At 37.1% G+C, this 27,591-nt stretch overlaps 3 protein-coding genes across 3 annotated transcripts; 2 read left to right on the plus strand and 1 right to left on the minus strand.

Moving 5' to 3' along the window:
• Positions 1–389: 389 nt before the first annotated feature.
• LOC110774079 (uncharacterized) lies at positions 390–1,466 on the minus strand. Its single transcript, XM_021978644.2, has one exon. The coding sequence runs from the start codon at positions 1,464–1,466 to the stop codon at positions 408–410; it is 1,059 nt and encodes a 352-aa protein (XP_021834336.2). The 3' UTR covers positions 390–407.
• Positions 1,467–7,146: 5,680 nt separating this feature from the next.
• Positions 7,147–11,470, plus strand: LOC110767439 (PTI1-like tyrosine-protein kinase At3g15890). The gene is made up of 4 exons (XM_021970978.2): positions 7,147–7,600; positions 8,400–8,547; positions 10,152–10,414; positions 10,488–11,470. The coding sequence occupies exons 1-4, from the start codon at positions 7,557–7,559 to the stop codon at positions 11,125–11,127; spliced, it is 1,095 nt and encodes a 364-aa protein (XP_021826670.2). The 5' UTR covers positions 7,147–7,556; the 3' UTR covers positions 11,128–11,470.
• Positions 11,471–16,714: 5,244 nt separating this feature from the next.
• Positions 16,715–27,307, plus strand: SUS2 (Pre-mRNA-processing-splicing factor). Its single transcript, XM_021970993.2, has 15 exons — positions 16,715–17,152; positions 17,768–17,891; positions 18,010–18,102; positions 18,237–18,627; positions 19,213–22,625; positions 22,863–23,116; positions 23,437–24,053; positions 24,138–24,244; positions 24,344–24,598; positions 24,711–25,184; positions 25,501–25,662; positions 25,816–26,013; positions 26,117–26,395; positions 26,508–26,750; positions 26,855–27,307. The coding sequence occupies exons 1-15, from the start codon at positions 16,911–16,913 to the stop codon at positions 27,044–27,046; spliced, it is 7,044 nt and encodes a 2,347-aa protein (XP_021826685.2). The 5' UTR covers positions 16,715–16,910; the 3' UTR covers positions 27,047–27,307.
• Positions 27,308–27,591: the final 284 nt, after the last annotated feature.

The raw sequence follows: 27,591 nt of genomic DNA on the forward strand, positions 1-27,591 counted from the left end.
TGGTAACCATTCAAACGAATATCTTTGAAACTCAACAGATTTCTTCTGGAGTTAGATGAATACAAGGCATCTTGAATGGACAGTATTGTCCCATTTGGTAACATAACTTGGGCTATGCCTGAGCCTTCAATCAGATCTGTAGGTCCTGATATGGTTGTTACCTTTGCTTTTGTAAGCATCAATTTTGAGAAATACTTTCGATCTCAAAGGATTGTATGAGTAGTTGCACTGTCTGTAAGACAAATATCTTTGCTAGAGCTCTTGTTTTGGGGGCATCCATAATTTACATCCATGCCTACAAATAAAATAAGTTGAATCAACAATCATTCAAAACATTGCCATTTTTATTAAAGGCAGAAAGGAAAATAAACAGTGCTTCAGATAATACAAATGGTACATGAAGGAATTTAATCCAGTTCGGACCCATAAATTTCATTCCCCCTTTCAGTAACAAAATCGGAAACATCTAGATGCGTCTTGTCTAAACGACGCGATATTTCCGATGAGCCGTCTATGGCTGGCGGATCTGGTGCAACATAATTTGTCTCCACTTTTCTGTTTCTAAGTGAAGTTTGATAAAGATCCGCCAAGTGCCTCGGTGTACGACATGTACGCATCCAATGTCCCTTTGCACCACATCTGTAACAAGCTCTTTCATCATTTCTAGGCACATAGCTTGTTTGTGTTTTTCCCTTATTTCTGGGTGCATTTTTGCCATTCATGGGTGGATTGTTTCTTGGCCCCAAGTTGTATGAGTGAGCACCACGATCTTTTCTACTCCCTTGCCATCGGCCACGTTTGCCTCCTCGCCAACGTTTGTGGATACTGCCACGAGATGAGGTGGTATTCACTTCCCGATATGCAACATTTATTTCAGGAAGTGGTGCTGAGCCTGTTGGGCGAGATTGGTGATTTTTCAATAAAAGCTCGTTGTTCTGCTCAGCAAGCAAGAGGCAAGATACAAGTTCTGAGTACTTTGTGAAACCACTATGCCTATATTGCTGTTGCAGAAGCACATTTGAGGCATGAAATGTACTCAGAGTTTTTTCGAGCATATCTTCCTCAGATATATTTTCACCACATAATTTCATAAGGGAGGTGATCCTGTGCATAGCTGAGTTGTATTCGGACACTGTCTTGAAGTCTTGAAATCTCAAGTGTGTCCATTCATATCTAGCTTTTGGGAGAGTCACCGTCTTCTGATGATTGTATCTCTCACACAAGGCTTTCCACAGGACCAATGGTTCATCAATCACCACATATTCGCTCTTCAGCGCTTCATGAATGTGGCGGCGAAGGAAAATCATGGCCTTCGCATTTTCCTCAGGTGATGCATCACCTCCATCTTCAATGGCTTTGCCAAGGCCATTAGCACGCAGATGGATCTTGGCATCCAGGACCCATGATAGGTAATTGTCCCCAGAAAGCTCTAGGGCAGCGAATTCCAATTTAGCCAGATTTGCCATCTTCAAAAGAAGAATGAGATGCATTAGAATTCGCAATAATCTTCAGGCTTAATATATTTTTGAACTTCATGCCAAAAATATTTTACTCAAAATTTCATATTCGGGATCTGGGACATTAAGCCATTTATTAATAGGAACTCCAGGCCCTATAATTGTTTGAGGAACTCCAGGCCCTTATTTTAGTTGGTTATAAAAATAAAGTGCTATAAATTTGCTGGTATGGACGATAAACCCGCACCATACTTTGAATGAAAGTAAATGTGCAGTAAAGTAAATTCATAAAGTAAATTGCTTGTTGTATGGACGTTAATCCCGCACCATACTTTAAATAAAAGTAAATGTGCTGGTATGGGCACTAATCCTGCTCCATACTTTTAAGAAATAAAAGGCAGTTGTGTGGACGATAAACCCGCTCCACACTTTAAATAAATACTGCCATATGGGTAATAAACCTACATCATACAGTAAATAAAATAAGTGTGGGAATAAAACCACCACTAAAAATATAGGAAGTACATATTATATTTTGTGGGCAATATAACTGCACCACTATATAGTAGATGGGTTTTAAGATCACACCATAATTTTATTATGATAATTTGTGTTACAACGTGATGGGTAATGAAAATTACACCACCATAAAACAACAGAATGGGGTATAAAACCGTGCCATTCCAAATTATATTACAAAGAAATAAATTAAGCAAACATGGATGAAACAACACAAAAATTGTGAGAACACAAAAAAGAAAGTTTGCATGTCATCGTAGTAGTAGAGTGAGAGGAGACATATGACGGAGAGGAGAAAGAGGAATAACCACATAGTGTTGAGCTGAGAAAATTTAACAGTGGAGAGACTATCGTGCTGATAACGTGTTATAAAAATAAAATAATTAGAGTAAGGAATTACCACTGAAAATTGATAGTGGAATTAAATCTTTTCTTGTGGTGTTTGCACTGTTGAAATTCCTCTCAAATAGAAACTCACTCACTAATACTTAAATTTCTCTCTCCTTTTCTTTCTTCTCTCTTCTGATGGTGTGTATGTTACAAATGAATGAGCAAGCCTATTTATAGGCGCTTCTGAAGTTTTCTCGTGAGTGTACAGTGCAAATCTTCTGCCTCAATTTCAAACCATCGCTTTCATCCGTGAGTGTACAGTGAAATCTTTGCCATATTTTCAAACTTCATAATTTCAATATGGGCTCCACTTCCATTATTTATAACAAACACATTAAACTGGGTAACACAAAAACTTCAATTTTCCCTACAATACGGAGACCAACATGACAGGCTACAGACAAGAGAATGGCTTAAAACAAGATACAAATTTGACGCAAAAGTCCATATGACATAAATTTTGATGGAACAACATAAGCAAGAAAAGAAATAGGGAAATAAACTATTTGTGATTTTTCTGTTCAAACAAGATGAATTAAGTCTTCAAAGTCTCAATCATCTTCATAGGATGACTTTTCTTTCTTATGAGAATCTTCACATGATTTTTCTGTTCTAATCCTATTTGTGATTTTGACCGATGAGCCTTCTACAAACTTTGTAGCATAAATAGTGCTCTCACAAAGCAGTTATATTGCAATCAAAGAAAATCTGTATAATAATTCTCCAATTCTAAATAGGCTTATTTACTGTTGTGCTCCCTAAAACTTCAATCAAATCTCACTTTACCCTTCCAAAATTAAAGTGGCCCACTTGCCATAATTACACACTTTCTCTTTTCAAATTAATGAACTTATACGTGATAGTGTGTACTATATAATTATGTTGTACCCATATAATTAAATTGTTCATTTTAAATTTAACTCGAGTCTAACGAGTTAAAACACTCTTTAGTATTAAATTAAATATACAAAGCTCACATATATGACATTTCACTTAACCATGTAATTATGGGAAATACAATTCTAAAGAAAAAAAAAAGGGTAGGGGAAAGAAAAAGGAGAAGATATTCCTATGAATGACAATTGTACAAACTAGCAAACAAATAAAGAACACATAATGCATATAATCCAAGAATAGCAGCTCATCCTTCTAGAACTGTCATGCCATGTACTAAAAGCCTTGATCAACTTGCATTTCCATGTCCTATATAGACAGCCAATTTCATAAAAAGCTCCAATGAAAGGGTTTGTCTTCTAGGATTCTCACCAATACCAGTGCCCCACTTAATTTGGTCTGACATCAATCATCGGTAGGTCTAATTTAAAAAATAATTACACAATAATTTCATGACTTGCAATCTCAATTTGTTCTTCTTATGGTACATGGATAAAAAAATATTTCTAAAAAGATAAAAAATAACAATTGTGGGAGGAAAAAGAAATTGGATCTTGTGGTTTGTTGCTCCAAACTAGAAATACCTATCTATATGTGTGAAGATGAGATTGATATATTGGGTTGTTAAAATGAGAACTAAGATGAGAGTATAAGGATCTTTCAAGGAGGATTAGGTTTTACCACTTAGAAAAATACATTTTTGCATAACAAGAAGGTTACACTTGTGTTCATGCATAAAATGAAATGAAACACTATTTGATCATAACACGACGTTGATAGATACTATAATATTGTGAATTCGTGATACCACATCAGCATGCCGCGTATTATTATCGTTGGACTGTATAATTTCTCCTCAAGCATGCCAAGCATGACTTGGTGAGTCCACCACATGAAAGTCCCTGTCTCTCAAAGATATTTTATATAATTTTAGCTATTATCACTTGGGTTCTGTTAATTTTTATTTTGTTGATCAATTATTTATTGGTAGAATCTTGGGTTCTGTTACTATCTTTAGCGGAAACCCAACTTATTCCAACCACTTTGGCATATTCTATTACTTATTTGATGTTTGTTCTTGCGTAGTTTTGTAATTTCCCGAACAACAACAGTTAAGAACGGAATTGAATTTAAAATAAGTGAACAATATGGACAATTAAAAAGTTAAAACTCACTGCTTTCAAGTTTCAACCATCTGCCACAGATAATTACCAAAAGAATAAAAATAAAAACCATCTAGCACAAATGAAATGGTCCATATTGGTGTAAACCAATAATCATTGTCTCACAAGAAAAGTGCGAATTTCATATTTCTAAAGCCTGAAAAAAAAAATTGAAGAAGATGAAAACAGCTAACAGGCACATTTTCACATTTGTGCTTATTGATACTCTAACTCTGTTATGGTAAAGCATGCAACTTTTGTCTCGGATTTAAAAGTTGTATATGTTTTTACGTCACTTAATATATGGTGCCTATATATTTACCTAAGTTATTTTATCGTGAGCTAATATGGGGTTTAGCGTAATGGAAAAGAGCATTGACTTGCAGACCAGTGGTCTCATGCATTGACGAACCCATGAATTTTTTAGCGGATGTTCAATTTTGAAAGGCTAAAAGTTTTATTAATCCTTGTTAAAAAAAGAAAAGAATAAGAAAGCTTCTTAAAAGCTCTGGTGGTTAAAGCCCATTTTTAAAAGCCTTTTATTATTTATTAAGTAGGCCCTAAAATCCTTATTAAAGCCCAAGAAACACAGTCCAACTTTCCTCTTTTCTTTTATAATCTTTTTATTTGAAGTCTTGTCCAAAACGAAGTCGTTTTGGCCAATATGTTTTCTTTAAATAAAAAAAAAAGAGGTGCGCAACAGCACAGAAGCGTAGCATAAAAAGACAAGCTTGGTTTAGGCAATTTGTTGAACACCTGGAGTGCACCACCGAAGGGACAATACAAAGCACCTCTCAAGGCTTTTCCGACGAGGGGAGGTGCATCTGCACCTCCTCGTGCCTTAATAGGTTCACCACTAGTCTTAAGTTCGAACTCTCATGACACATTGGTAGTATGTCCATGTGAGAAACCCTCTTATAGTTTAGAGTACCGATCGATTGTATTAAAAAAAAAAAGTTACTCTACCATGAAGGGATATATTAATGTCACATTGGAAAAATGAAATATCTTTACCGTTTATACCTTCTATGTTCCTATTTTTATTTAGCAATGTGTTCGGAACTATATATCTTTTAGATACTGCCAATCTTCCTTAAATTATTCGTAGATGGTAAAAATGAAGTTATCCAAACATATTGGACAACTTTTTGTTGATTTCACTTACTAAACCAGCTAAGCTACCATCTTAGTTTAACATAATCCTTTTTTAATTCTCCTCACCACTAGAGTTAATCCGAATCAGCCTTTTGATTGTTGTTGTTGTGTTTTAACAGTCAGATTGTTGGTTAAGAAGTCATAATCTGTTAAAATGAATACATTAAGCAATTAATATCACACTTATGCTAATGGCTCTCAAAAGTGTAGAACTAACAGGCAACAGGGTCATCTATATCAATTGGAAAATTATAAATGGACTCACAGACGACAGATGATACCTACTATATATGAACATAATAATATTGTGGGACATAATCTTTTGAAAAGTTTTTCTGCGTTTGTCACCATTGCAATCAAAGGAAGCCCCACAAAGTATGTGGACGGTTTAGAGCCAAACTCATACCAATAATATCATATTTAACTCTTTTCTTGGTTCCAAATGAAATCATTGCTTAAATTTAACTATGATTTAGAAGTTTGAACAGTAATGTTTAGCCCCAATTTTAATTCTTTCATGATGAAGTTATCACTTTAAACAGAAGTTAAGATGATCCATGTATAGTTTCACTTGAATGAAACCATAAATAAATAAAATATATTTATTTTCAATTTGAGAACATATCGTATGTTTCATATTATCTCCTAAACTAATTATTTTTTTTAAATATTTATCATTAGACCATCTGCAATGGTGAGGGTGATTTCAATTTTATTTCAAAAAATTAAACTTTGACTTGCAGTGGTAAAGTTCAGTTCATTTCAAAGATCAATATTTCATTTTAGGAATCAATAATTCCTTTCAGAGGTTAATAAAATGAACTCTTAAATGAAATTCATTTCAATAAGTTATCCCACCATAATAACTCTACAGTCTCTCTCTCTTATTGACACATGGATAACATTAGTTTTAAATTTGTAAGCTATTAAACTGCATCGCTGCAAATGAAACTGCAGTTCAACTCAATAGCTGCCAAAAAAGTTCAATAAATTGAACTATTGAACTGAACTAAAATGAACTATTGAGCAACCATTGCGGATACTCTTAGATCAGATGATATTCGAACTTTGATATCTTCTAACATTGAGATGATAAATACGAGTTGACAAATCCATTAATAAGTAATGAGAGGATTGAGTATACATTTACACAATTTTGGAATGATTGTAATAAATCTGGATGATTATTGTAAAAAAAAAAAAAACCTTCTTATCTCTTTCTAACACAAAATAAGTTAATCAAACTCAACAATGAGTGCGTTACTAGAATAAAAGGGAGGCGTTATTGACATTCTAGGAAAGCTGTCCTATGCTTCTCACCGTTGTTTTTATTCTTTCAATATTTATTTATTATCTCAACTAGCAAAATTATTTTCACTGAAAAATAGTTACGTACTCCTTCATATTAGCTAATTTACAAATAAAAAATAAAATTGTAAAGCTGAGAAAATGGTGAAACTGTTAATAAATTTAATTACAATTAATAATATAAACAAACTGTTAAAACAGATATATAATTAAATAATTGAAATGGGTCCCTGAGAGTATGCGTCTGCGCTTTGAAAATCAAAATTGTATAACAGCTGGACCAGAAACTTGAAAACAGAGACAGAAAAGAAGGCTTAAGGAAGAAGGGTGTGGACTTTTGGCTCTGGCTGATAACAACTATTTTGTGCTCTCTGCAAATCCCGTCCGTTGTTCAGGTTCTCAAAGCGCAACATTCGCCTTAAAGACTGTAGCTTTTGCCCACCAAAACCCAACCAAATGACCGAAGCTCCAAGCTTGGTATCTCATCCTCTTCGTCTTCTTCGGCTTTACCTTTTCTCTCACCTTCACTCTGCAACAAGCTAAAGAGGGAGGTTCAGAGTAAAAAAAAAGAAGCTTGAAAAATTGGGAGAAGACGAACAAGGAGCTGATTTGGTTTGGTGGGTCGTTTTCTGATTGACTAAAGAAGCGATTTTTATTGGTGGGTTTGGCTATGGCTTTTGGTCCAATGTTTTGCTGTGGAAGGGGCTTTGGTCGGTACGTTAATCATTGTATATTTCCGAGCTGAATTTGAAAATTTTGGTTTTGATTATTTTCTGCTGGTTGGTTTGTTCTTTTTTTAATTTAATTTTGTTATTTAAGTAGTAGTGGAATCTGATTTGGAGAAATCTTTCGCTGTGGTTTTTTGGATGATGAAATGAGAGTCGAAGTGGGCTTAGGTTCTGGGTTTAGCTCAGATTTGAAGGATGAGCTCATTGGTGTTAGGAAGAATAAATTGCAAATGGAAGTGTTACCATTTTTTGATTACCAGAGAAACAAAAAGAAGAGGATTTGCATTCTTGGGTTTTCCTCAGATTAAACAGAGAAGGAAAATGGGTGTTAGCAAGAGGAATTTATTAATCCAAATGTCGGTTTCAAAGTATAAGGAAGGAAAAAGAGAATAAAGAGTTAATATCGGACTGGAATCTTAATGACTCAGTAAAACAGATTACAAACAGGCATCAATGAACAGATGATGGTTGCTCTTTTGTTCTATCCTGTTTCTAATGACTTGTCCACTTACAAACATTCAACAGTCAATCTATCTTTTTAATTTGTTTTTCTTCAGCAAACAAGAAAAGGAAATCAACTAGAATTTACCCCCCTTTTTATTTTTATTTTTTAAAATTAGATGGCCTCTTTGGTATCCGTTTCGGGTTGTTCTTGGTTTTTGCTTCTGTAGTTTCTGCTGTTGTGTGTCTGCTTTTAGCAGTTGGGTGTTTTCTGAAGAAAATTACTATTTCATTAAGAAACCTAATTTGGTATTATATTGAGTTGATGGAAACCTGATGTGCAGAAAAGAACGAGGAAAGAAGCAGCCAACATGGAGGGTCTTTTCCTTGAAGGAACTCCACGCAGCAACAAACAATTTTAATTATGACAACAAACTTGGAGAGGGAGGGTTTGGAAGTGTTTACTGGGGTCAGCTTTGGGATGGATCACAAGTAATTACTAATATTTTCAGTTATATGTCAATTTTTTATATTGTGAATTCTGCTGGTTACTCAGTTAAGTTTAGCATCATATACTTAATTGATTGTGGTTTTGCTTCTTTTTTTTTTGGGTGAAAGAACAAACAAGAGTTATCATTCTTGATTCTACTATAATAATAAAAAAACCATAAATCAAAAGGATACTGTTGGTTGATTGTTGGTTTTTATTTCTAAACAATAATTTTTTTTATTGGTCTTTTAACTTTAGATTCTCAATTGAAATGATTTGAGGATGGCATAAAGTGGGCTAATATGATTAGAATTTTTCCCTGATGTTTAAGTGCTAGTGTAGATCAAATGTCTGGCATTAAAATGGGTGTGACTGATGAAGAGACCACATCAGTGTTTTAGAGCTTGTAGTTGTGGATTCAATAATATTTATGGACCTTTGCCATAATCCTTAAAGGGATGGTTGTAGTATAAATAATTATTACCTATTTTCTTCATATAATTGAATATGTGGTCAGACACAGCAGTAGGTATGCGATGATTTAGATTCTTCTTCTTGTAATGATAAATACACTTGTATGCTCTATCCATGAACTACTTGTGCCATTTCGTTAAGGATACGGTTGTGAAAGGTTTTAGGTACGTATTTCCTTTTGTAAGATGTAATGAACAATCTGAACCAAATAAATTTTCTTTTCTTTTTCCTTCATTTTAGAGAAGCTATAAAAACACTAATTCTTTTAGTGCACAAAAGGCTGTGAGAATTGCATTGAACATTGGAATATAGTAAGAAGATTAGATGGTGAAAGAGACTATGGGAGACGTAGTGCTGGTTGGTTCTCAAAGGAAGTGATTCTTTTAATGCACAAAAGGCTGTGAGAATTGCTTCAACATTGAAATATATTAAGAAGATTAGATGGTGAAAGAGACTTGGGAGTCGTAGTGCTGGTTGGTTCTCAAAGGAAGTGAAACGTACCCTGCCTGGTTGGGAGCTTCCTAGAGAAGCCCAGTTGAGACAACTGTGCTTAAAAGACTGATTCCAATATCTATATGTACTTATATTCTTCAATCTATTAAACAGGGTTGGAAGAATGTAATTTGTGTTGGTCAACATTGTGCACATCAAATTTTTTTTAACAAAAACAAACTTTTCTTGAGGTCCTTAATATCATTATGATTAGCATCAACTATAAGTTTGTCAGAGTACGTTTCTTCACCATCTTGAGTGAGCCTTATGAAGGAGTTGATATTTTTGTTCGAGTAATCTCTTAAATAGTGATCCCAAAGTATGAGTATAGTTTTTCTCTAAATTTTAATCATAACTAAAAGTAGCTTCTTCAAAAGGCCATGCGTAATTACTTCCCAGATACTGAGACTTCTGTAAATTATCAAAATTTTCTGAAATGTTTGATCTTCTTGTTGTGCATTGGTCTTTCCTTAAATTTTTTCTTCGCTTGATAGTTATCGGTGGAATTTCCTTTAGTGCTCCATCTAGGCTGTTTTTTTTTTTTTGGCCTAAATTAAACCCAAAGTTGTCTCCTGTTTGGACTATTTATAATTCTGAATGATATCTCGATTCAAATTAATTCTCAATGAAATCTATACAGATTGCAGTTAAAAGGTTAAAGGTCTGGAGTAACAAAGCAGATATGGAATTTGCAGTTGAGGTTGAGATATTGGCTCGAGTTCGGCACAAGAATCTGCTCAGTTTACGTGGCTATTGTGCAGAAGGGCAAGAGCGTTTAATTGTATATGACTACATGCCAAATTTGAGCTTACTTTCTCATCTTCATGGGCAGCACTCAGCTGAATGCCTTCTTGATTGGAACCGGCGGATGAATATTGCAATTGGATCTGCTGAGGGAATTGCGTAAGTACTGAACCCACATTTCTCCTAACTCTATAACTGTTACTCATATTAACCTCTTACTTTAATTTTCCAGCTATCTTCACCACCATGCAACTCCACATATAATCCATAGAGACATCAAAGCTAGCAATGTGTTAGTGGACTCAGATTTCCAGGCTCAAGTTGCCGATTTTGGTTTTGCAAAGCTAATCCCTGATGGTGCTACACATGTGACCACAAGAGTGAAGGGTACCCTTGGCTACCTTGCACCCGAATATGCTATGTTAGGGAAAGCTTCAGAGAGTTGTGATGTCTACAGCTTTGGCATTCTCCTGCTAGAACTTGCCAGTGGCAAGAAACCCATTGAGAAATTGAGTTCAACAATGAAACGCACAGTCACTGATTGGGCACTGCCATTGGCTTGTGAGAGGAAGTTTGATGAATTAGCAGATCCCAAGCTCAACGGAAAGTATGCAGAGGATGAGCTGAAAAGAGTTATCTTTGTGGCTCTGCTATGTGCTCATAGTCGACCCGAGAGAAGACCGACTATGCTGGAGGTGGTCGAGCTACTGAAGGGAGAATCGAAAGAGAAGTTAGCTCAATTGGAGAATGATGAACTATTTAAGACCTCCCAGGCTCCAGAATATAATGATGGGAATGATGGGACATCAGCAGCTGAAGATAGCTCAGATTTCATCTCAGAGGAAAAAGATGAAAAACAGGATTCGAAATAGGAGGCCGTGCCTAGGATTGGCCATAATGGCTGAGAAAATGTGAAAAGACATAGATGTGTGTTTGGATTTAAGGTTAAGGTAAGGTAGCACTGGCTGTCAATTTGTTAGAATTTCCAGGGATTATAGCTGCCTTTTCGTTCACAACCGTTGTTTTCGTGAGTGCTGTGTTATCTGTGTGCATTCCTCTTTTCCTTTTGCCCTTCTCTTTTTGGTTTGTTTTGAGCATCTGAATGACATGAAGAACTGTTTTTAGTGTTTATTGGCTGTCATCAGTCCTCACTATCGCTTTTATACTAGTTTGGTAACTTTTAGTGCAGAAATACACAAGAAATGATTATGTTTAGCGCTGCTCCTGAGTTCTTATCTGTTTATCAATTTACTATTTTACATCTTCATTCACATGATCATTACATGGACTGCCTCCTCCTCAGTCTGCATCATGAACCATATGGCTAAAATTCTTGCATACAAGGGGTGTTTATATAAATTATAATCTCTCTCTCACACCTATAGCTTTGTCTTGGTTGTGTGATATGTGAGAGGAGCGTTGTATGCGCGGGATATACTCGAGATCTTTTCTTTGCACCTAGCTTGGCCAGCACATTTCTTCATGTTCATGTTGGCAACAAATTAAGATGCCAACATGATGGGCAACAACTTGGTCTTCCTTCAATTATGAAACACATTGTCACTCTAAAACATGAGGGATTATTAATATTATACCAAGAGGAACAGTTTTGTCAACGGCAATCCCATAGAAAATTCCCTTCTCTTTTGCGCGGTTGGCTGGTAGCCATGTTTGGCATTGACAGTTGACAAATGTCGCAAAGGCTTTGTCAACGAGGCGTTCTTCATTGGAAGAGTGTATGTTAGGTAAAGGTTTTCTAAGTATGAATTTTTCGTCCAATAAAATGTTGAATTCGGTTCTTTTAGTAATACTTTTGTTTTTATTATTTATTTTTTTAGTAACGATGAAAAGAATACGGAAGAAAACTAAAAAAAATTCTAAGTAGCAAGGAACTTGTAGCTCAAGTGGTTAAGAACATTTATTATGCACGCGATTTAATTTACTCCTCTCTCAATATCAGTTGGATAAAAAAAATTCTATATAGTTCTTTCTTCTTTTTAATTTTAGTTTTACTTTGTTAATTTTAGTTTTACTTAGTGTAGTTTTACTTTGAATGTGTTTGGCGAAGTTCTGATTGTAGCATGTGAATGTAGTTTTTGAGTTAAAGATGTGCTGAGATTGATTCCTTTTTACCCAAATTCTTAAAAGGATAGCCGTACGGCTATACTTTTCAAATATATTAATATTTAGATAGTATAGCCGCGCGGCTATACTTTTTGTTGAAATACTTTAACAGTATAGCCGAGAGGCTCTACTGCACAAAATGGTTTTCTTTTTTATACTTAAGTAATATCTTAGCCTTCTTTTTATTTTTTTAATTAGTAATTATATTTTAATTATTATTTCTTTGAATAATTAGTATTTAAATATTTTACTAATTTCATAAATTACTTAATAAATAGTAATTAATTATTTTAAATTATGTTGTGGAGGAAAACTGCTGAGGGACTTACTCTCGTTTTAGAGGTTTGTTTCTTTTTATGCTGATATTTGCTTCCTTCGCAATACAAAATAAAAATATTTCTTATTGGGTTTTGTTTTGTTTATTTTTCAATTAACTCTTATAGATTTATGTGGATGTGGTTACAATTATTCATTTGAATTTTGTTTTGGGTTATTGCAGATGGTGGTGGTTGGATGTAGCTCAAAATGGATAGCTGTGTTCTGCTGTCCAACACTTTGTTATAGAGGCTGGAGAGCAAATTATAGCAGTGTTTCTGTGTTGAATTTCATAGCCATTGTTAGAGCTCTTAGAAATTCACGGGATTTCTTGCTCATAATTCACCTAATTATAGTTTTGAATGTTCTCAATATTCTGCCGTTTGGTGAACTAATTTTTCTAATATACTTTCATGCCTTGGCAGATGGATGGAGAAAGATTGGCCTTTCAACAGGTATCAATGGGAGGGCTCCTGATGTTTTTCTTAGTGATGCAAGGAGTGAATCAATGTTTGGACCGAGGGACCATTTATTTGGGATTTTTTATGCAGCTCATTTTATTAAGTTCTACATTGTCTATGTATTTGTGAATGTAGGCCGGTAGTAGATAGATAGGGACCAACCTGCATATCTGATTTGTAAAGCTCAAAGGAGTTTATTCTGTTCAATAGCCTGAAGATTCTTTTTTTTTTCTTTTATCAACAATTTCTTTTTTTTTCTTTTATTGCAGGTAAACTGTTGATACATGCATCTAGATAAATAAGAGTGATAAATAGTGGCGGAGTTAGGATTCCTAGCATGGAGAGGCCAAAATTTCAAAATCACTTCCACATAGGTTTTTCATTTTCAACTGGGAGGGGCATCACGAATTTAATTGTAGTAATTGTATTACTATATCATATATTTTATAATATATTACAAGAGATTGAAAATTAAATTTGGGGGAGGGGGGCCTAGGGCCATGGCAAGTCTTGTTGTGGCTCCGCTAGGACTAGCCCTGACTTTTGTGTGGCCCTAGGCAATAAACTAAATGAGGCCCCTTCTATACAGTTGCGGAAAAATAACAAATAAAATGATTTTACATAGCGCATAGAGCGCGTGAATAATGATTTTACGATAAATAATTATAGAGCATAATCCTACCTGGTCAATTATAAAGCAGAGTCTAAGTCTCTTAACAACAAAGTCATTGTCTATGTATAATCTAGAAATTGAAAAAATAGTTTGATGGATAGGAACTAATATATATTAAAAATATATATAAATATGATTACCTTTTCAATTTCTCATGTTCCTCCCCTCTTGGTCACCATCAATCTCAAAGACAATTTGTGAGTTTTTTAGTGTGAGATTGATTCTTAGGGTTACAATATGATATGAGAAAAAAAGGATGAGAGAAATTGAAAATAATGGATTGGAGAGAGATGGGGAAAATGGAGAAAAATATGGTGGTGGATTATTAAGAGATGGGTAGATTAAATAAAGTTCTTCTATGGAGAAACTAACTAGGAGAGGAATCGCCTTCCTCAAACACATGTTATTTTTGTTTATGCGTGGGAAACAAAGAAATCTTCTGGGAAGAGGAAACGAAGAAACCTAATTTAATCGTTTGTTGTTTATGTGTTTTTTTTTAATAAATAAATTGGACAATAGTATATATATATAATATTAAAAAAAAGTAAAAATTGGGGACCCTTAATTGGAGGCCCATGGCCAAGGTCCCTCTCACCCACCCCCAAGGCCGGCTCTGGGCTTTGCCCTTGGTGATAAGAGCAGTTCCAGCCATCAGCCTAGCCCAAGGCTGGGGGGAGAAAACCAAAAAAAGCAGTTTCCAGCGGTGAGCCCAAGCCCGGGCAAGGTGCGGGTCCCAGCAAGTCGGGCTGGCCCGAAGGCCAGTTCAGCCCGAGGTCCAACTCGCGGTTTGGATGACGTCATGCGCGACGTCAGCGCTACAGTGCCACTAAAGTCCACGTGTCGTGCTCTGAGCTCTCCGATCAAATTTTTTTTCTCCAATCCAACGGCAGCCAATTTTTGTGCAATAAAAAAATGAAAAAAAAATTACTGATTTTTTTTCTATAAATACCAAAATTTTATCCGATTGAGATATGAATTTTATAATAAATATTGACATGTACGAACCCAAAAATCTTATCCGAAAATATTATCCAAATTAATTATTGAGGTAAAAAAATTTGTGAAAAAAACAAAAAAATGAATAGTAATTGCCCTTAGCCATGGCAACGGGTGGAAACACAAAATATACTATTTGCAAGGGCAACCACTATTCACGTGAATAGTGGCTGCCCTAGCCCCCCCCTTGCCATGGCAAGGGGCAAATGGGTGGAGTTGCTCTAAAGGAAAACTTTTAAGAGACCATCTAGACAAATACAATTGCAAAAAAAAAAAAAAAAATGGCATTATGGAAAAAGGGTAAATTTTTTAAAACTCCAAAATCTATGCTTTTGACCACACGCTAATTTTAAACATGAATAACCTATTTTACCATTGTATATAACGTTAAGGACCAAAAAAAAAAATTGAATAAAAATTAAATTTGCTCACTACATACGTTTTTGCAACCCTAATCAGACTTATTTATCAAACCATCATGTTCCTACAACCCCAACAAGGTTTACACATTTATATTCGCAAAACCAAGTTTGAACCCATACATCCATTTTCAACAAAATCACAACCAGAAATACATCTCTATACTCTAAAACACATCCAATTTTTGAAATATCACTGAGAAATATAAAGTTACAAATCAAAATTGAAGGCTAACCTTGAGTTCTTCACAACGTGGGATTGGTGGCGTCATTCTTCTTGACTTGGGATTAGTGGCGTCGTAGAAGTGCAGCAGAATCGTGGCATTTCGGAGGTGATGTGCCACATAAGCTGTTTCCTTTCAATGTAGTGTTGTTTGTGATGGGGATTAGGGATACCTGGGTTTGCGATGGGATTTAGGGAGACACGGGTTTGCGATGGGGTTTAGGGATACCTAGATTTTCGACGGGGTTAATTGATGGGGTGTAAAAAAGAAGTGTGTGATGGGTTTAGGTTTGTGAGGGTAATTTAAGAAGAAATAATGGGTGCAAAGAGTCATTTTAAATTTCACTAAAGTGTTATGTGATGTAAAAAGTATGTGGGATCAAAAGAGCAGATTGTGGAGTTCAAATAAAATCACCCATGGAAAAAATATCTTCCGCACGCTCGTGTAGGTAGGCTAGTAGATAGATTATTGAAAGTATAATCACTAATGGCATGTTTACTAATCCGTAATTGGATTAGGAGAAATTGAATTGAGGAGGAATTTGATTGAGGATAATTAGATTCTGGATTCCTATTGAAGTTGTTTACCAAACCATATGGATTGAGAGGAGTTAGATTCCGGATTCCTATTGAAGTTGTTTACTAAATCATATGAAATTTGGGTAGGAGTGGTACTAATTACTAAAATGTCCTTGTTGTTAGGTTAAAGTAGATGACAAATTTGAAATTTAAAAAATTGTGTGAGGATATAATAGGTTAAAAAGATGAATTCCTAATTGGTTAGTTCTTTAGGAATTAGAATACCACCTCCCACCCAAGAATTAAATTCTTTCAAAATCAGAAATTCAATTCCTAATTTTGTGTCACTTACTTTTCAATTCCTTGATGCGAAGTAAATGCAAGAATCCTCCATAGATGAAATTCAATTCTTGATGAGAATTCCAATTCCTTGAAGTCAAGTAAATGCAGGAATCCTCCATAAGTAGAATTCAATTCTTGATGAGAATTCCAATTCCTGATTAGCAAACACACCATAAATTAAGTCTAAATAATTGCCCTAAGGTGTTGTAACGTTGTTAGTGGGCCGGAATAAAAATAATTTGTTAATCCAAAGGCCCACACTAGAATTCAATCTAAAAGAAGCCCATGTCCAGAAGCGGTCTGGTCCTCGCTCCCCCGACTACCGTTACTTGCCACCGCCTTTTGTCTCTTTAGCAAAAATAAATACCACATCTCAGACCCGCACTTTTTTCTTAACATCTCTCACTCTCTCTGTCTCACTGAGAGAAGAGAGCCAAACCCCGCAAAACCCTAGAAAACTCGAACCGCCATTGAAGCTCGGAAGGCTTCTTCGCGCGGAAGCACGAGCAGGCAAACTCTATCCATCTCTCTCTCACAATCCTTGTGCAGAGTTTGATACTCGATTCGGTTTTGGTTCCGCAGTATGTGGAACAACGGCCAGATAGCGCCGCCTGGCACCGGCGGTTCGTCGATCCCGCCACCGCCGGCGGCTCAGCCCTCTTACACGGTATTGCCCTCCCCTGCTGATGCCGAGGCCATGCTCGAAGAGAAGGCCCGAAAATGGCAGCAGCTCAATTCCAAGCGGTACAGCGATAAGCGCAAGTTCGGCTTTGTCGAGTCGCAGAAAGAGGACATGCCTCCTGAACATGTCAGGAAGATCATTAGGTTAGTTTTCTTCTGTTTAATTTTTGATGCATATAGTTTTCCTTATCGTTTTGGATTTGAAAGATCTTAAGGTTAGTTTTTGGATAATTGGATTTACTTTGTGTTTTTGTGCTTATTGGACAAAGAAGTGACTAGAAAATCTATACGAAGGAGAATGAATAATAGGTTTGTGTTAGTGTTTCTTAGTTGAAATTGCTCACGAAGCCTGTAAATGAGGTTATTGAAGAGGCTAGGTTGCTTTAGGTGTTTGTGATTCATTGTTATTGTCGAGGGGTTAAATATTGCAGGAGAAACTTTTTGTAGTGTCGATGGAACACTAAAACGAGCAGTAGCTAAATGGGTTTTTTTTGGTGGAATATGCAAGATGATCTGGACAACAATTCCTCAACTAGAAATTAGGGATTTCAATTCGAGTATGATTTTCTTATGCTTTATCACTTTTTATCCAGATGATATATGTTGTTTCATGCTTCTAATCTTTAACTTATATTCCATATTTTGTTTCAAGTGTGGCCTTCGCTTGGTTTCATGTAATGAATGCGCTTGTAATCATGAAATTAGTACAGTACATAGATCTCACCTGCATGATAATTAAGTTTGTGTTTATTTTGACAGGGACCATGGGGACATGTCTTCGAAGAAATTTCGTCATGATAAACGAGTGTATCTAGGAGCACTTAAATTTGTTCCACATGCAGTATACAAGCTCCTCGAGAATATGCCAATGCCCTGGGAGCAGGTACCTATTCTATATCTCTTGCATATGCTTGCAAACTTTTCATTTGGATGCTTAAATTTATTAATCACATGCTTTCTACATAACAGCCAGCTCATTTTATTAATTAATGCTGTAACAGGTCCGTGATGTGAAGGTCTTGTATCATATAACCGGGGCAATTACATTTGTGAATGAAATACCCTGGGTTGTTGAACCCATCTATTTGGCTCAGGTACTTATCTCTCTTTCATATCGTTTATATGCTGCTTAAATTAGATAATGTCATCCAGTTCTTGAAATTGCTGGTCTGTTATACCTCCTTTTGATGATATTTAGTGGATTTGGTTTTTTTTTTTTTTTGTACAGTGGGGTACAATGTGGATTATGATGAGAAGAGAGAAGAGGGATCGTCGACATTTCAAAAGAATGCGGTTTCCGCCATTTGATGACGAAGAACCTCCATTAGACTATGCTGATAATCTGTTAGATGTTGATCCCCTAGAGCCAATTCAACTGGAGTTAGATGAAGAAGAAGATTCTGCTGTGTATACTTGGTTTTATGACCATAAACCTCTTGTTAAGACAAAGCTCATTAATGGTCCAAGTTATCGGAAGTGGCATCTTTCGCTTCCAATCATGGCAACCCTTCATCGACTTGCAGGACAGCTACTTTCTGATTTGATTGACCGCAATTATTTCTACTTGTTTGACATGGAGTCCTTTTTTACAGCCAAAGCACTTAATATGTGCATCCCTGGTATGCATATTTTCTCTCTTTTCTTGTTACTTACTTTTGTTCTTGTCAAAAGGAAAACCTGTCATTTTATTTTCTCTTTTTTTCATTTGTGGTTTATGGTGCGTGTCCTTATGTCATTAACCTTCAATATGTCATCAGTGGTTTTTGAATTGGTTTGTGATTCATTCTTCTGATAATTCTGGCTGTGGGATTAATAGTTGTCAGATCCAAAGGGTCTGTTGGGGGTTCATGTTAGGTATTTTAGGTTCCTGTTTGACCGAATGTCTTCACACTTTGTAAGAGTCTAAGTGGTGGAATTTGCAGTCTAGGGAAATTTTGGTCAACTTGTTACTGCAATTAAGTATTGTTCCACACATACATTTTACTAGCCATGTTGGGTGTTGGTGGCTGGGCCAGTTTTATGTTTATGGTTTTCGGATATGCTATGCTGGTCACTGTTTTCCTCATTTGAACCTTAATACAGCTCTGTTCTGTAATGAAGGTTAATGGGTTTTGGAAATTGTTGCAGACTTAAGATATTTGTGTGTTGGTGTATTTAGCTTTGAACTTAGATGCTCATCTTTTGTTTTGCTACACCTTTTGCAGGTGGACCTAAATTTGAACCATTGTATCGGGATATGGAGAAAGGGGATGAGGACTGGAATGAGTTTAATGACATTAATAAACTCATTATTCGGTCACCTCTCAGAACAGAGTACAGAATTGCATTCCCTCATCTCTACAACAATAGACCCAGGAAGGTAAAGCTTTGTGTGTATCACACACCCATGGTGATGTACATAAAAACCGAGGATCCTGATCTACCGGCGTTTTATTATGATCCATTGATACACCCAATACCCAGCACCAACAAGGAGCGGCGTGAGAAGAAAACTTTTGATGAGGAGGAAGATGATGTTTTTGGTTTACCAGAGGGGGTGGGACCATTTCTACAAGATACTCAGCTTTATACTGACACCACAGCTGCTGGAATCTCCCTCTTGTTTGCTCCACGCCCTTTTAACATGAGATCTGGTCGGACACGTCGAGCAGAAGATATACCCCTTGTGTCAGAGTGGTATAAGGAACATTGCCCTCCGTCGTATCCAGTTAAAGTTCGGGTCAGCTATCAGAAATTGCTGAAGTGTTTTGTGTTGAATGAGCTACATCATAGACCACCTAAGGCTCAAAAGAAGAAACATTTGTTTCGATCTCTTCAAGCTACTAAATTTTTCCAGACTACAGAGCTTGATTGGGCTGAAGCGGGTCTTCAAGTTTGTAAGCAGGGTTATAACATGCTAAATCTGTTGATTCATAGGAAAAATTTGAACTACCTTCATCTTGATTATAATTTTAATCTGAAGCCTGTGAAAACACTGACAACAAAAGAGCGTAAGAAATCTCGGTTTGGTAATGCTTTTCATCTTTGCCGTGAAATCTTGCGGTTGACAAAGCTTGTAGTTGATGCTAATATCCAGTTCCGCTTGGGTAATGTTGATGCCTTCCAATTGGCTGATGGCTTGCAATACACATTTTCTCATGTTGGTCAGTTGACTGGAATGTACCGTTACAAGTATAGGTTGATGCGGCAGATTAGAATGTGCAAGGATTTGAAGCATTTGATTTACTATCGGTTCAATACTGGGCCAGTGGGGAAAGGACCCGGATGTGGGTTCTGGGCACCAATGTGGAGGGTATGGTTGTTCTTCCTTCGGGGCATAGTTCCTCTTCTAGAACGGTGGTTGGGAAATTTACTTGCAAGGCAATTTGAAGGGCGGCATTCGAAAGGAGTGGCAAAGACTGTAACTAAGCAGCGTGTTGAAAGCCATTTTGACTTGGAGCTTCGAGCTGCTGTCATGCATGACGTTCTTGATGCCATGCCGGAGGGCATCAAGCAAAATAAGGCAAGAACTATCTTGCAACATCTGAGTGAGGCTTGGCGTTGCTGGAAAGCAAATATTCCTTGGAAGGTTCCTGGTTTGCCAGTTCCTATTGAGAATATGATCCTTCGTTATGTCAAATCAAAGGCAGACTGGTGGACAAATGTTGCCCACTATAATCGTGAGCGCATAAGAAGAGGTGCTACAGTAGATAAGACAGTTTGTCGGAAGAATCTTGGAAGATTAACTCGCCTTTGGCTAAAGGCAGAGCAGGAGCGACAGCACAATTATCTGAAAGATGGTCCATATGTTACACCTGAAGAGGCAGTTGCAATCTACACGACAACAGTGCACTGGTTGGAGTCGAGAAAGTTCAGCCCCATTCCATTCCCTCCATTGTCATACAAACATGATACAAAGCTACTTATCCTTGCTCTGGAGAGGCTGAAGGAATCTTATAGCGTGGCTGTAAGATTGAACCAGCTGCAAAGAGAGGAGCTGGGTCTCATTGAACAAGCCTATGATAATCCACATGAGGCATTGTCACGAATTAAGCGGCACTTGCTCACTCAGCGTGCCTTCAAAGAAGTTGGTATTGAGTTCATGGATTTGTATAGCTATCTTATTCCAGTTTATGAGATTGAACCTCTTGAGAAGATTACGGATGCATATCTTGATCAATATTTATGGTATGAGGGTGACAAACGTCATCTCTTTCCAAACTGGATCAAGCCTGCAGATTCTGAGCCACCCCCACTCTTGGTTTATAAATGGTGTCAGGGAATAAACAATTTACAGAGCATATGGGACACAAGTGAGGGGCAGTGTGTGGTGATGCTTCAAACGAAGTTTGAGAAGTTCTTTGAAAAGATTGACTTGACAATGCTAAATAGGCTTCTACGTCTTGTCCTTGACCATAATATTGCTGATTATGTCACTGCAAAAAACAACGTGGTATTGTCTTACAAAGATATGAGTCATACAAATTCTTATGGTCTTATACGTGGTCTTCAGTTTGCATCGTTTGTTGTACAGTATTATGGGCTTGTGTTGGATCTGTTGCTTCTTGGATTGACTCGAGCCAGTGAGATTGCTGGTCCACCCCAGATGCCAAATGAGTTCATCACTTATTGGGACACAAAGGTTGAGACTCGGCATCCTATCAGGCTGTATTCTCGATACATAGACAGGGTGCATATCTTGTTCCGCTTCACTCATGAAGAGGCTCGAGACCTTATCCAGCGATATCTGACTGAGCATCCAGATCCCAATAATGAAAATATGGTTGGATACAATAATAAGAAATGCTGGCCAAGAGATGCCAGAATGAGGCTCATGAAACATGATGTCAATCTTGGTAGGAGTGTTTTTTGGGATATGAAGAACCGTCTTCCTCGAAGTATCACCACTTTGGAGTGGGAAAACAGCTTTGTTTCTGTTTACAGTAAGGATAATCCAAATTTGCTTTTCAGCATGTGTGGGTTTGAAGTTCGGATACTTCCCAAGATAAGAATGAGTCAAGAAGCATTTAGCAACACGAGGGATGGGGTCTGGAATTTGCAGAATGAACAGACAAAGGAGAGGACTGCAGTTGCTTTCTTACGGGTTGATGATGAACACATGAAGGTGTTTGAAAATCGTGTGAGGCAGATTCTTATGTCTTCAGGGTCTACAACATTTACAAAAATTGTCAACAAATGGAATACAGCACTTATTGGTCTTATGACTTACTTCCGTGAAGCAACTGTACATACACAAGAGCTGCTGGATTTGCTGGTCAAGTGTGAAAATAAAATACAGACCCGTATTAAGATTGGGTTGAATTCAAAGATGCCTAGCAGGTTTCCGCCTGTCATTTTCTACACACCAAAAGAAATCGGAGGACTTGGTATGTTATCTATGGGTCATATATTGATTCCACAAAGTGACCTCCGATACAGTCAGCAGACGGATGTTGGTGTGACTCACTTTAGGAGTGGAATGAGTCATGAAGAGGACCAGCTGATTCCAAATCTTTACCGTTACATACAACCATGGGAGAGTGAATTTATAGATTCACAGCGTGTTTGGGCAGAATATGCACTGAAAAGGCAGGAAGCTCAGGCACAAAATAGGCGTCTAACGCTTGAAGATTTGGAAGTAAGTATTTTGTTCTCGTCCAGTTTTCCATATGCTTTTCTATCATTTAAAAAAAAATTGTTTTGTAAATTTTAATTTATTCTTTTTCATTTTTTGTGGGTTGTAGTTTTACATCCACTCTACTGCAATTTCTTCCCCGTTGACTCTTATCTAGTGGGCATAATTGGTTTCAAATATTTGGAGAGTACCATCAGGAAATTATTTATTCTGAAGTGTCTTTTTTAATTTGATTGACAGGATTCATGGGATAGGGGAATTCCACGAATAAATACTTTGTTCCAGAAGGATCGGCACACTTTAGCATATGACAAGGGGTGGAGAGTTCGCACAGATTTTAAGCAGTACCAAGTTTTGAAACAGAATCCTTTCTGGTGGACACACCAGAGGCATGATGGAAAATTATGGAACTTAAACAACTACCGAACTGATGTTATTCAAGCCCTTGGAGGTGTTGAGGGAATCCTTGAGCATACATTATTCAAAGGAACATAGTAAGTTCATTATTCTATTTAGTTTGCTTAGCTGTCAATTTCCATTGTCATCATCCTAGACCCTAAGTCTATATAACATTATGCTATTTCTTATAACTATTCATAATACATCATTACATGGGAAGATCAATCAATATCATAGCAGATTTATGTGGTTGATATGCTTGTTTAAATATAATAGATGTATAATATGCAGCATGTGTTTTGTGTGCTATTATGTATATAAGAGTTGGTACTTATATGTGGTTGATGTGGAAAACATACATGTCAGTTTTAACATATGTTATTACACCTTACTGAACTCCTTTTGATTATTGCAGCTTTCCTACTTGGGAGGGGCTCTTCTGGGAGAAGGCATCTGGTTTTGAGGAGTCGATGAAGTATAAGAAATTGACCAATGCACAAAGATCTGGGCTTAACCAAATCCCCAATCGTAGGTTTACTCTTTGGTGGTCGCCTACCATAAATCGTGCCAATGTTTATGTCGGTTTCCAAGTGCAGCTAGATTTAACTGGAATCTTCATGCACGGCAAGATTCCGACCTTGAAGATTTCACTGATTCAGATATTCCGTGCTCACTTGTGGCAGAAGATTCATGAAAGTGTTGTCATGGATCTCTGTCAGGTTTTGGATCAAGAGTTGGATGCGTTGGAAATTGAAACAGTGCAGAAGGAAACAATTCATCCCAGGAAGAGTTACAAAATGAACAGCTCCTGTGCTGACATTCTTCTGTTTGCTGCTCATAGATGGCCAATGTCGAAACCTAGTCTAGTAGCTGAGCCAAAGGATGTGTTTGATCAGAAAGCTAGCAACAAGTACTGGATAGATGTACAACTCCGTTGGGGTGACTATGATTCTCATGATATTGAGCGTTACACCCGAGCTAAGTTTATGGACTATACCACTGACAACATGTCTATCTATCCTTCTCCCACAGGTATGTTGTTTTTCCGGTTGCATTACTACTTCACATGTTTGTATCTGTCTTTTGTAAATGTAATCGTGATTGTGTTCCATGCAGGGGTGATGATTGGTCTCGATTTGGCTTATAATTTGCATTCTGCATTTGGTAACTGGTTTCCTGGGTCAAAACCCCTGCTTCAACAAGCAATGAACAAGATCATGAAAGTATGTTAATAATAACAATTGAATTTTTTATGCTACCTTCTGATTACATCATAATTTGTACAGAAAGCAGCAAACTAATTGTTCGTCATGTGCTTGCAGTCAAATCCAGCCTTGTATGTGCTGAGGGAGCGAATAAGGAAAGGATTGCAGCTCTATTCTTCTGAGCCCACGGAACCATATTTGTCATCCCAAAACTATGGGGAGATCTTCAGCAACCAAATTATTTGGTTTGTTGATGACACAAATGTATATCGTGTTACGATACATAAAACATTTGAAGGAAATCTCACTACAAAACCCATCAATGGAGCTATTTTCATATTCAATCCAAGGACTGGTCAGCTGTTCCTGAAGGTATGCTTTCTATTTTTTCTTCTTCTTTCTGTTATATTTTGAAATCAACTTCTCTCTCTCTCTCTCTCTCTCTCTCTCTCTCTGTGATGGTTTTGAACTTCATATTTTGCAGGTTATCCACACAAGTGTCTGGGCCGGACAGAAGCGTCTTGGTCAATTGGCCAAGTGGAAAACTGCTGAAGAAGTTGCTGCACTTGTGCGCTCTCTGCCTGTTGAAGAACAGCCGAAGCAAATTATTGTGACTCGTAAGGGAATGTTGGATCCATTGGAGGTTCATTTGCTTGATTTCCCCAATATAGTCATAAAAGGAAGTGAGCTGCAGCTTCCTTTCCAGGCTTGTCTGAAGATTGAGAAATTTGGTGATCTGATATTGAAGGCAACTGAACCGCAGATGGTTCTGTTCAACATTTATGATGATTGGTTGAAGAGTATTTCATCATACACTGCATTCTCCCGACTAATTCTGATTCTTCGTGCACTTCATGTAAACAATGAGAAGGCAAAGATGTTATTGAAGCCTGATAAAACAGTCATTACTGAGCCACACCACATCTGGCCTTCTCTTTCTGATGATCAATGGATGAAGGTAATTTCACTGTCTTCATTTTGCTTGATGATGCATTGCTTTAGATGAATGTTTGTATGCACACAGTTTTTTATTGTCCCATCAGAGTTGCTACGATAAACTCTAGTCAATTATCTGTTACTTATTAAGATGGGTCGAAGAAATTTTAAAATGATTTTGATTTTTGGTCTTGAAAGGTTTAAAGAAGTTTCATTGGAATTGCTTTTTAATTAGATTATTTGGTTTTTGCTGTTTTGGGGGGTGGGGGTGCTATTCGACTCTTTTTGTACTTCTACATGAATCTCCAACACGTTAAATATCTCTAAATATGGTGCAGGTTGAGGTTGCTCTAAGGGATCTCATATTATCAGACTACGCAAAAAAGAACAATGTGAATACATCGGCCTTGACACAATCCGAGATCCGTGACATTATACTTGGAGCTGAGATCACTCCACCTTCTCAACAAAGGCAGCAGATTGCAGAGATAGAAAAACAGGTGATGTTTCTTTTGTGTTGGTTTAAATTGTGATGCACACAGATACACACATACATTTGCAGACATGTTTTGTGTTACTCTGTTATATATGTAGACCTTTGTTTGATGTTGTTATAGATTAACTTATATAAAATGCTGAATTTTTATTTTCAGGCTAAAGAAGCCAGTCAGCTGACAGCAGTCACAACAAGGACTACGAATGTGCATGGTGATGAACTCATTGTCACCACTACGAGTCCCTATGAGCAAAATGCTTTTGGTTCCAAAACTGATTGGCGTGTCAGGGCAATATCAGCCACAAATCTATATCTTCGTGTCAATCATATATATGTGAATTCAGAAGATATAAAGGTAGGGTTTTATCTTTAGTAATTTGATAGTTTCTATGCTTTGCTGCTATTTTCTTTGTGCTTCTTATTTGTTGACTGACGTGGGAGCCCAAATGGTTTTACAGGAAACAGGCTACACCTATATTATGCCAAAGAACATTTTGAAAAAATTCATCTGCATTGCGGATCTGAGGACACAAATTGCCGGTTATTTGTATGGGATAAGCCCTCCTGACAACCCTCAGGTTAAGGAGATTCGTTGCATTGCCATGGCACCACAGTGGGGGACCCATCAGCAAGTTCATCTTCCATCAGCTCTTCCTGAGCATGATTTTCTCAACGACTTGGAACCTTTGGGATGGATGCACACGCAGCCGAATGAGCTTCCTCAGCTTTCTCCGCAGGTATGTTTACATGACTAATGTTTCAATCCTTGTTATCTGTTGTCATATTTGTCTTTTCCTGTAGAGGAACGTGATAGACAAGAAATAACCCATGTTTAATGTTGTCTTGCAGGATCTCACCACTCACGCAAAGATTTTAGAGAACACCAAGCAATGGGATGGGGAGAAATGCATCATCTTGACCTGCAGTTTCACTCCAGGTTCCTGCTCGTTAACTGCATACAAACTTACTCCATCTGGTTATGAGTGGGGACGTGTCAACAAAGACACCGGAAGCAATCCTCACGGATACCTTCCCACACATTATGAGAAGGTCCAGATGCTTCTCAGTGACCGCTTCCTTGGTTTCTATATGGTAAGACTAGTGCATTAACCTCAGTTTGGCAATTTATGAAATTATTGGATGGTTTCCATTCTTACTTGGGGAGCTAATCTGTTTAATTGCTGCTTGGTTTTCAGATTCCGGACACAGGGCCATGGAACTACAACTTCATGGGGGTGAAGCATACGCCTAGCATGAAGTATGGCATCAAGCTTGGGACCCCTAGGGAGTACTATCACGAGGACCATCGGCCGACCCATTACCTCGAGTTCAGCAACTTGGAGGAGGGTGACACAGTGGAGGGAGATCGTGATGATACCTTCACATAAACGTTTGTTCTGGCATGTAACACAGCCTTTTTAGTTGTAGCAATCCATTTAGCAATTAATATGCCTGTGCACCTGTAAAGCTACTAGTAATGTTCATGTTTTTAGACGAGGCCTGTAAATATTTGATCTAGAGGCAAATTACAAGTTTTGTTGCCGAAGATATGAATTTTATTGTCATACTCTTCTCCCTTTCTCCTTGAGTTGGGAGGCAGAATCCTTGTATTACAACTATTCACTAATTTCTAGCCAAGTTTAGAAATATGTGCATGTGTCTTTGGGGATTTTGTCATGCTTTCTGTTTTAGAAAACAAAAACTGAACGCTTTGTTATAATTCAATTTTAAAACAGTGGTTTATTTGCTGTTTGCATTTGCCCCTTGCTTTGTTTTGGAGCTTCAGTTATGCAAGTTCCGTACAATGTGGGGGTTTTTAAGTACTGATAATTTCCTGCATGGCTTAGGCAAGTTGGCTAGAGTATATGTGCTTCCTATTGCACCGAGGTCGAATCCCCTTTTCCGTAATTGAGATTAGTTTAAAGTAGATTAT

The sequence above is a fragment of the Prunus avium genome, chromosome 3, assembly GCF_965620075.1.
Source record: "Prunus avium chromosome 3, drPruAviu1.hap1.1, whole genome shotgun sequence".
In the NCBI taxonomy this organism is placed as follows: domain Eukaryota; kingdom Viridiplantae; phylum Streptophyta; class Magnoliopsida; order Rosales; family Rosaceae; genus Prunus; species Prunus avium.

Excerpts from the sequence above, each read along its gene's own strand:
- LOC110767439 (XM_021970978.2), top strand. The coding sequence starts at position 7,557 with ATGGCTTTTGGTCCAATGTTTTGCTGTGGAAGGGGCTTTGGTCG. Across the intron at positions 7,601-8,399 it reads TGTGGAAGGGGCTTTGGTCG|AAAAGAACGAGGAAAGAAGC; the intron begins GTACGTTAATCA and ends CCTGATGTGCAG. Across the intron at positions 8,548-10,151 it reads AGCTTTGGGATGGATCACAA|ATTGCAGTTAAAAGGTTAAA; the intron begins GTAATTACTAAT and ends AAATCTATACAG.
- SUS2 (XM_021970993.2), top strand. The coding sequence starts at position 16,911 with ATGTGGAACAACGGCCAGATAGCGCCGCCTGGCACCGGCGGTTCGTCG. Across the intron at positions 26,014-26,116 it reads TGAATTCAGAAGATATAAAG|GAAACAGGCTACACCTATAT; the intron begins GTAGGGTTTTAT and ends ATGGTTTTACAG. Across the intron at positions 26,751-26,854 it reads GCTTCCTTGGTTTCTATATG|ATTCCGGACACAGGGCCATG; the intron begins GTAAGACTAGTG and ends CTTGGTTTTCAG.
- LOC110774079 (XM_021978644.2), bottom strand. The coding sequence starts at position 1,466 with ATGGCAAATCTGGCTAAATTGGAATTCGCTGCCCTAGAGCTTTCTGGG.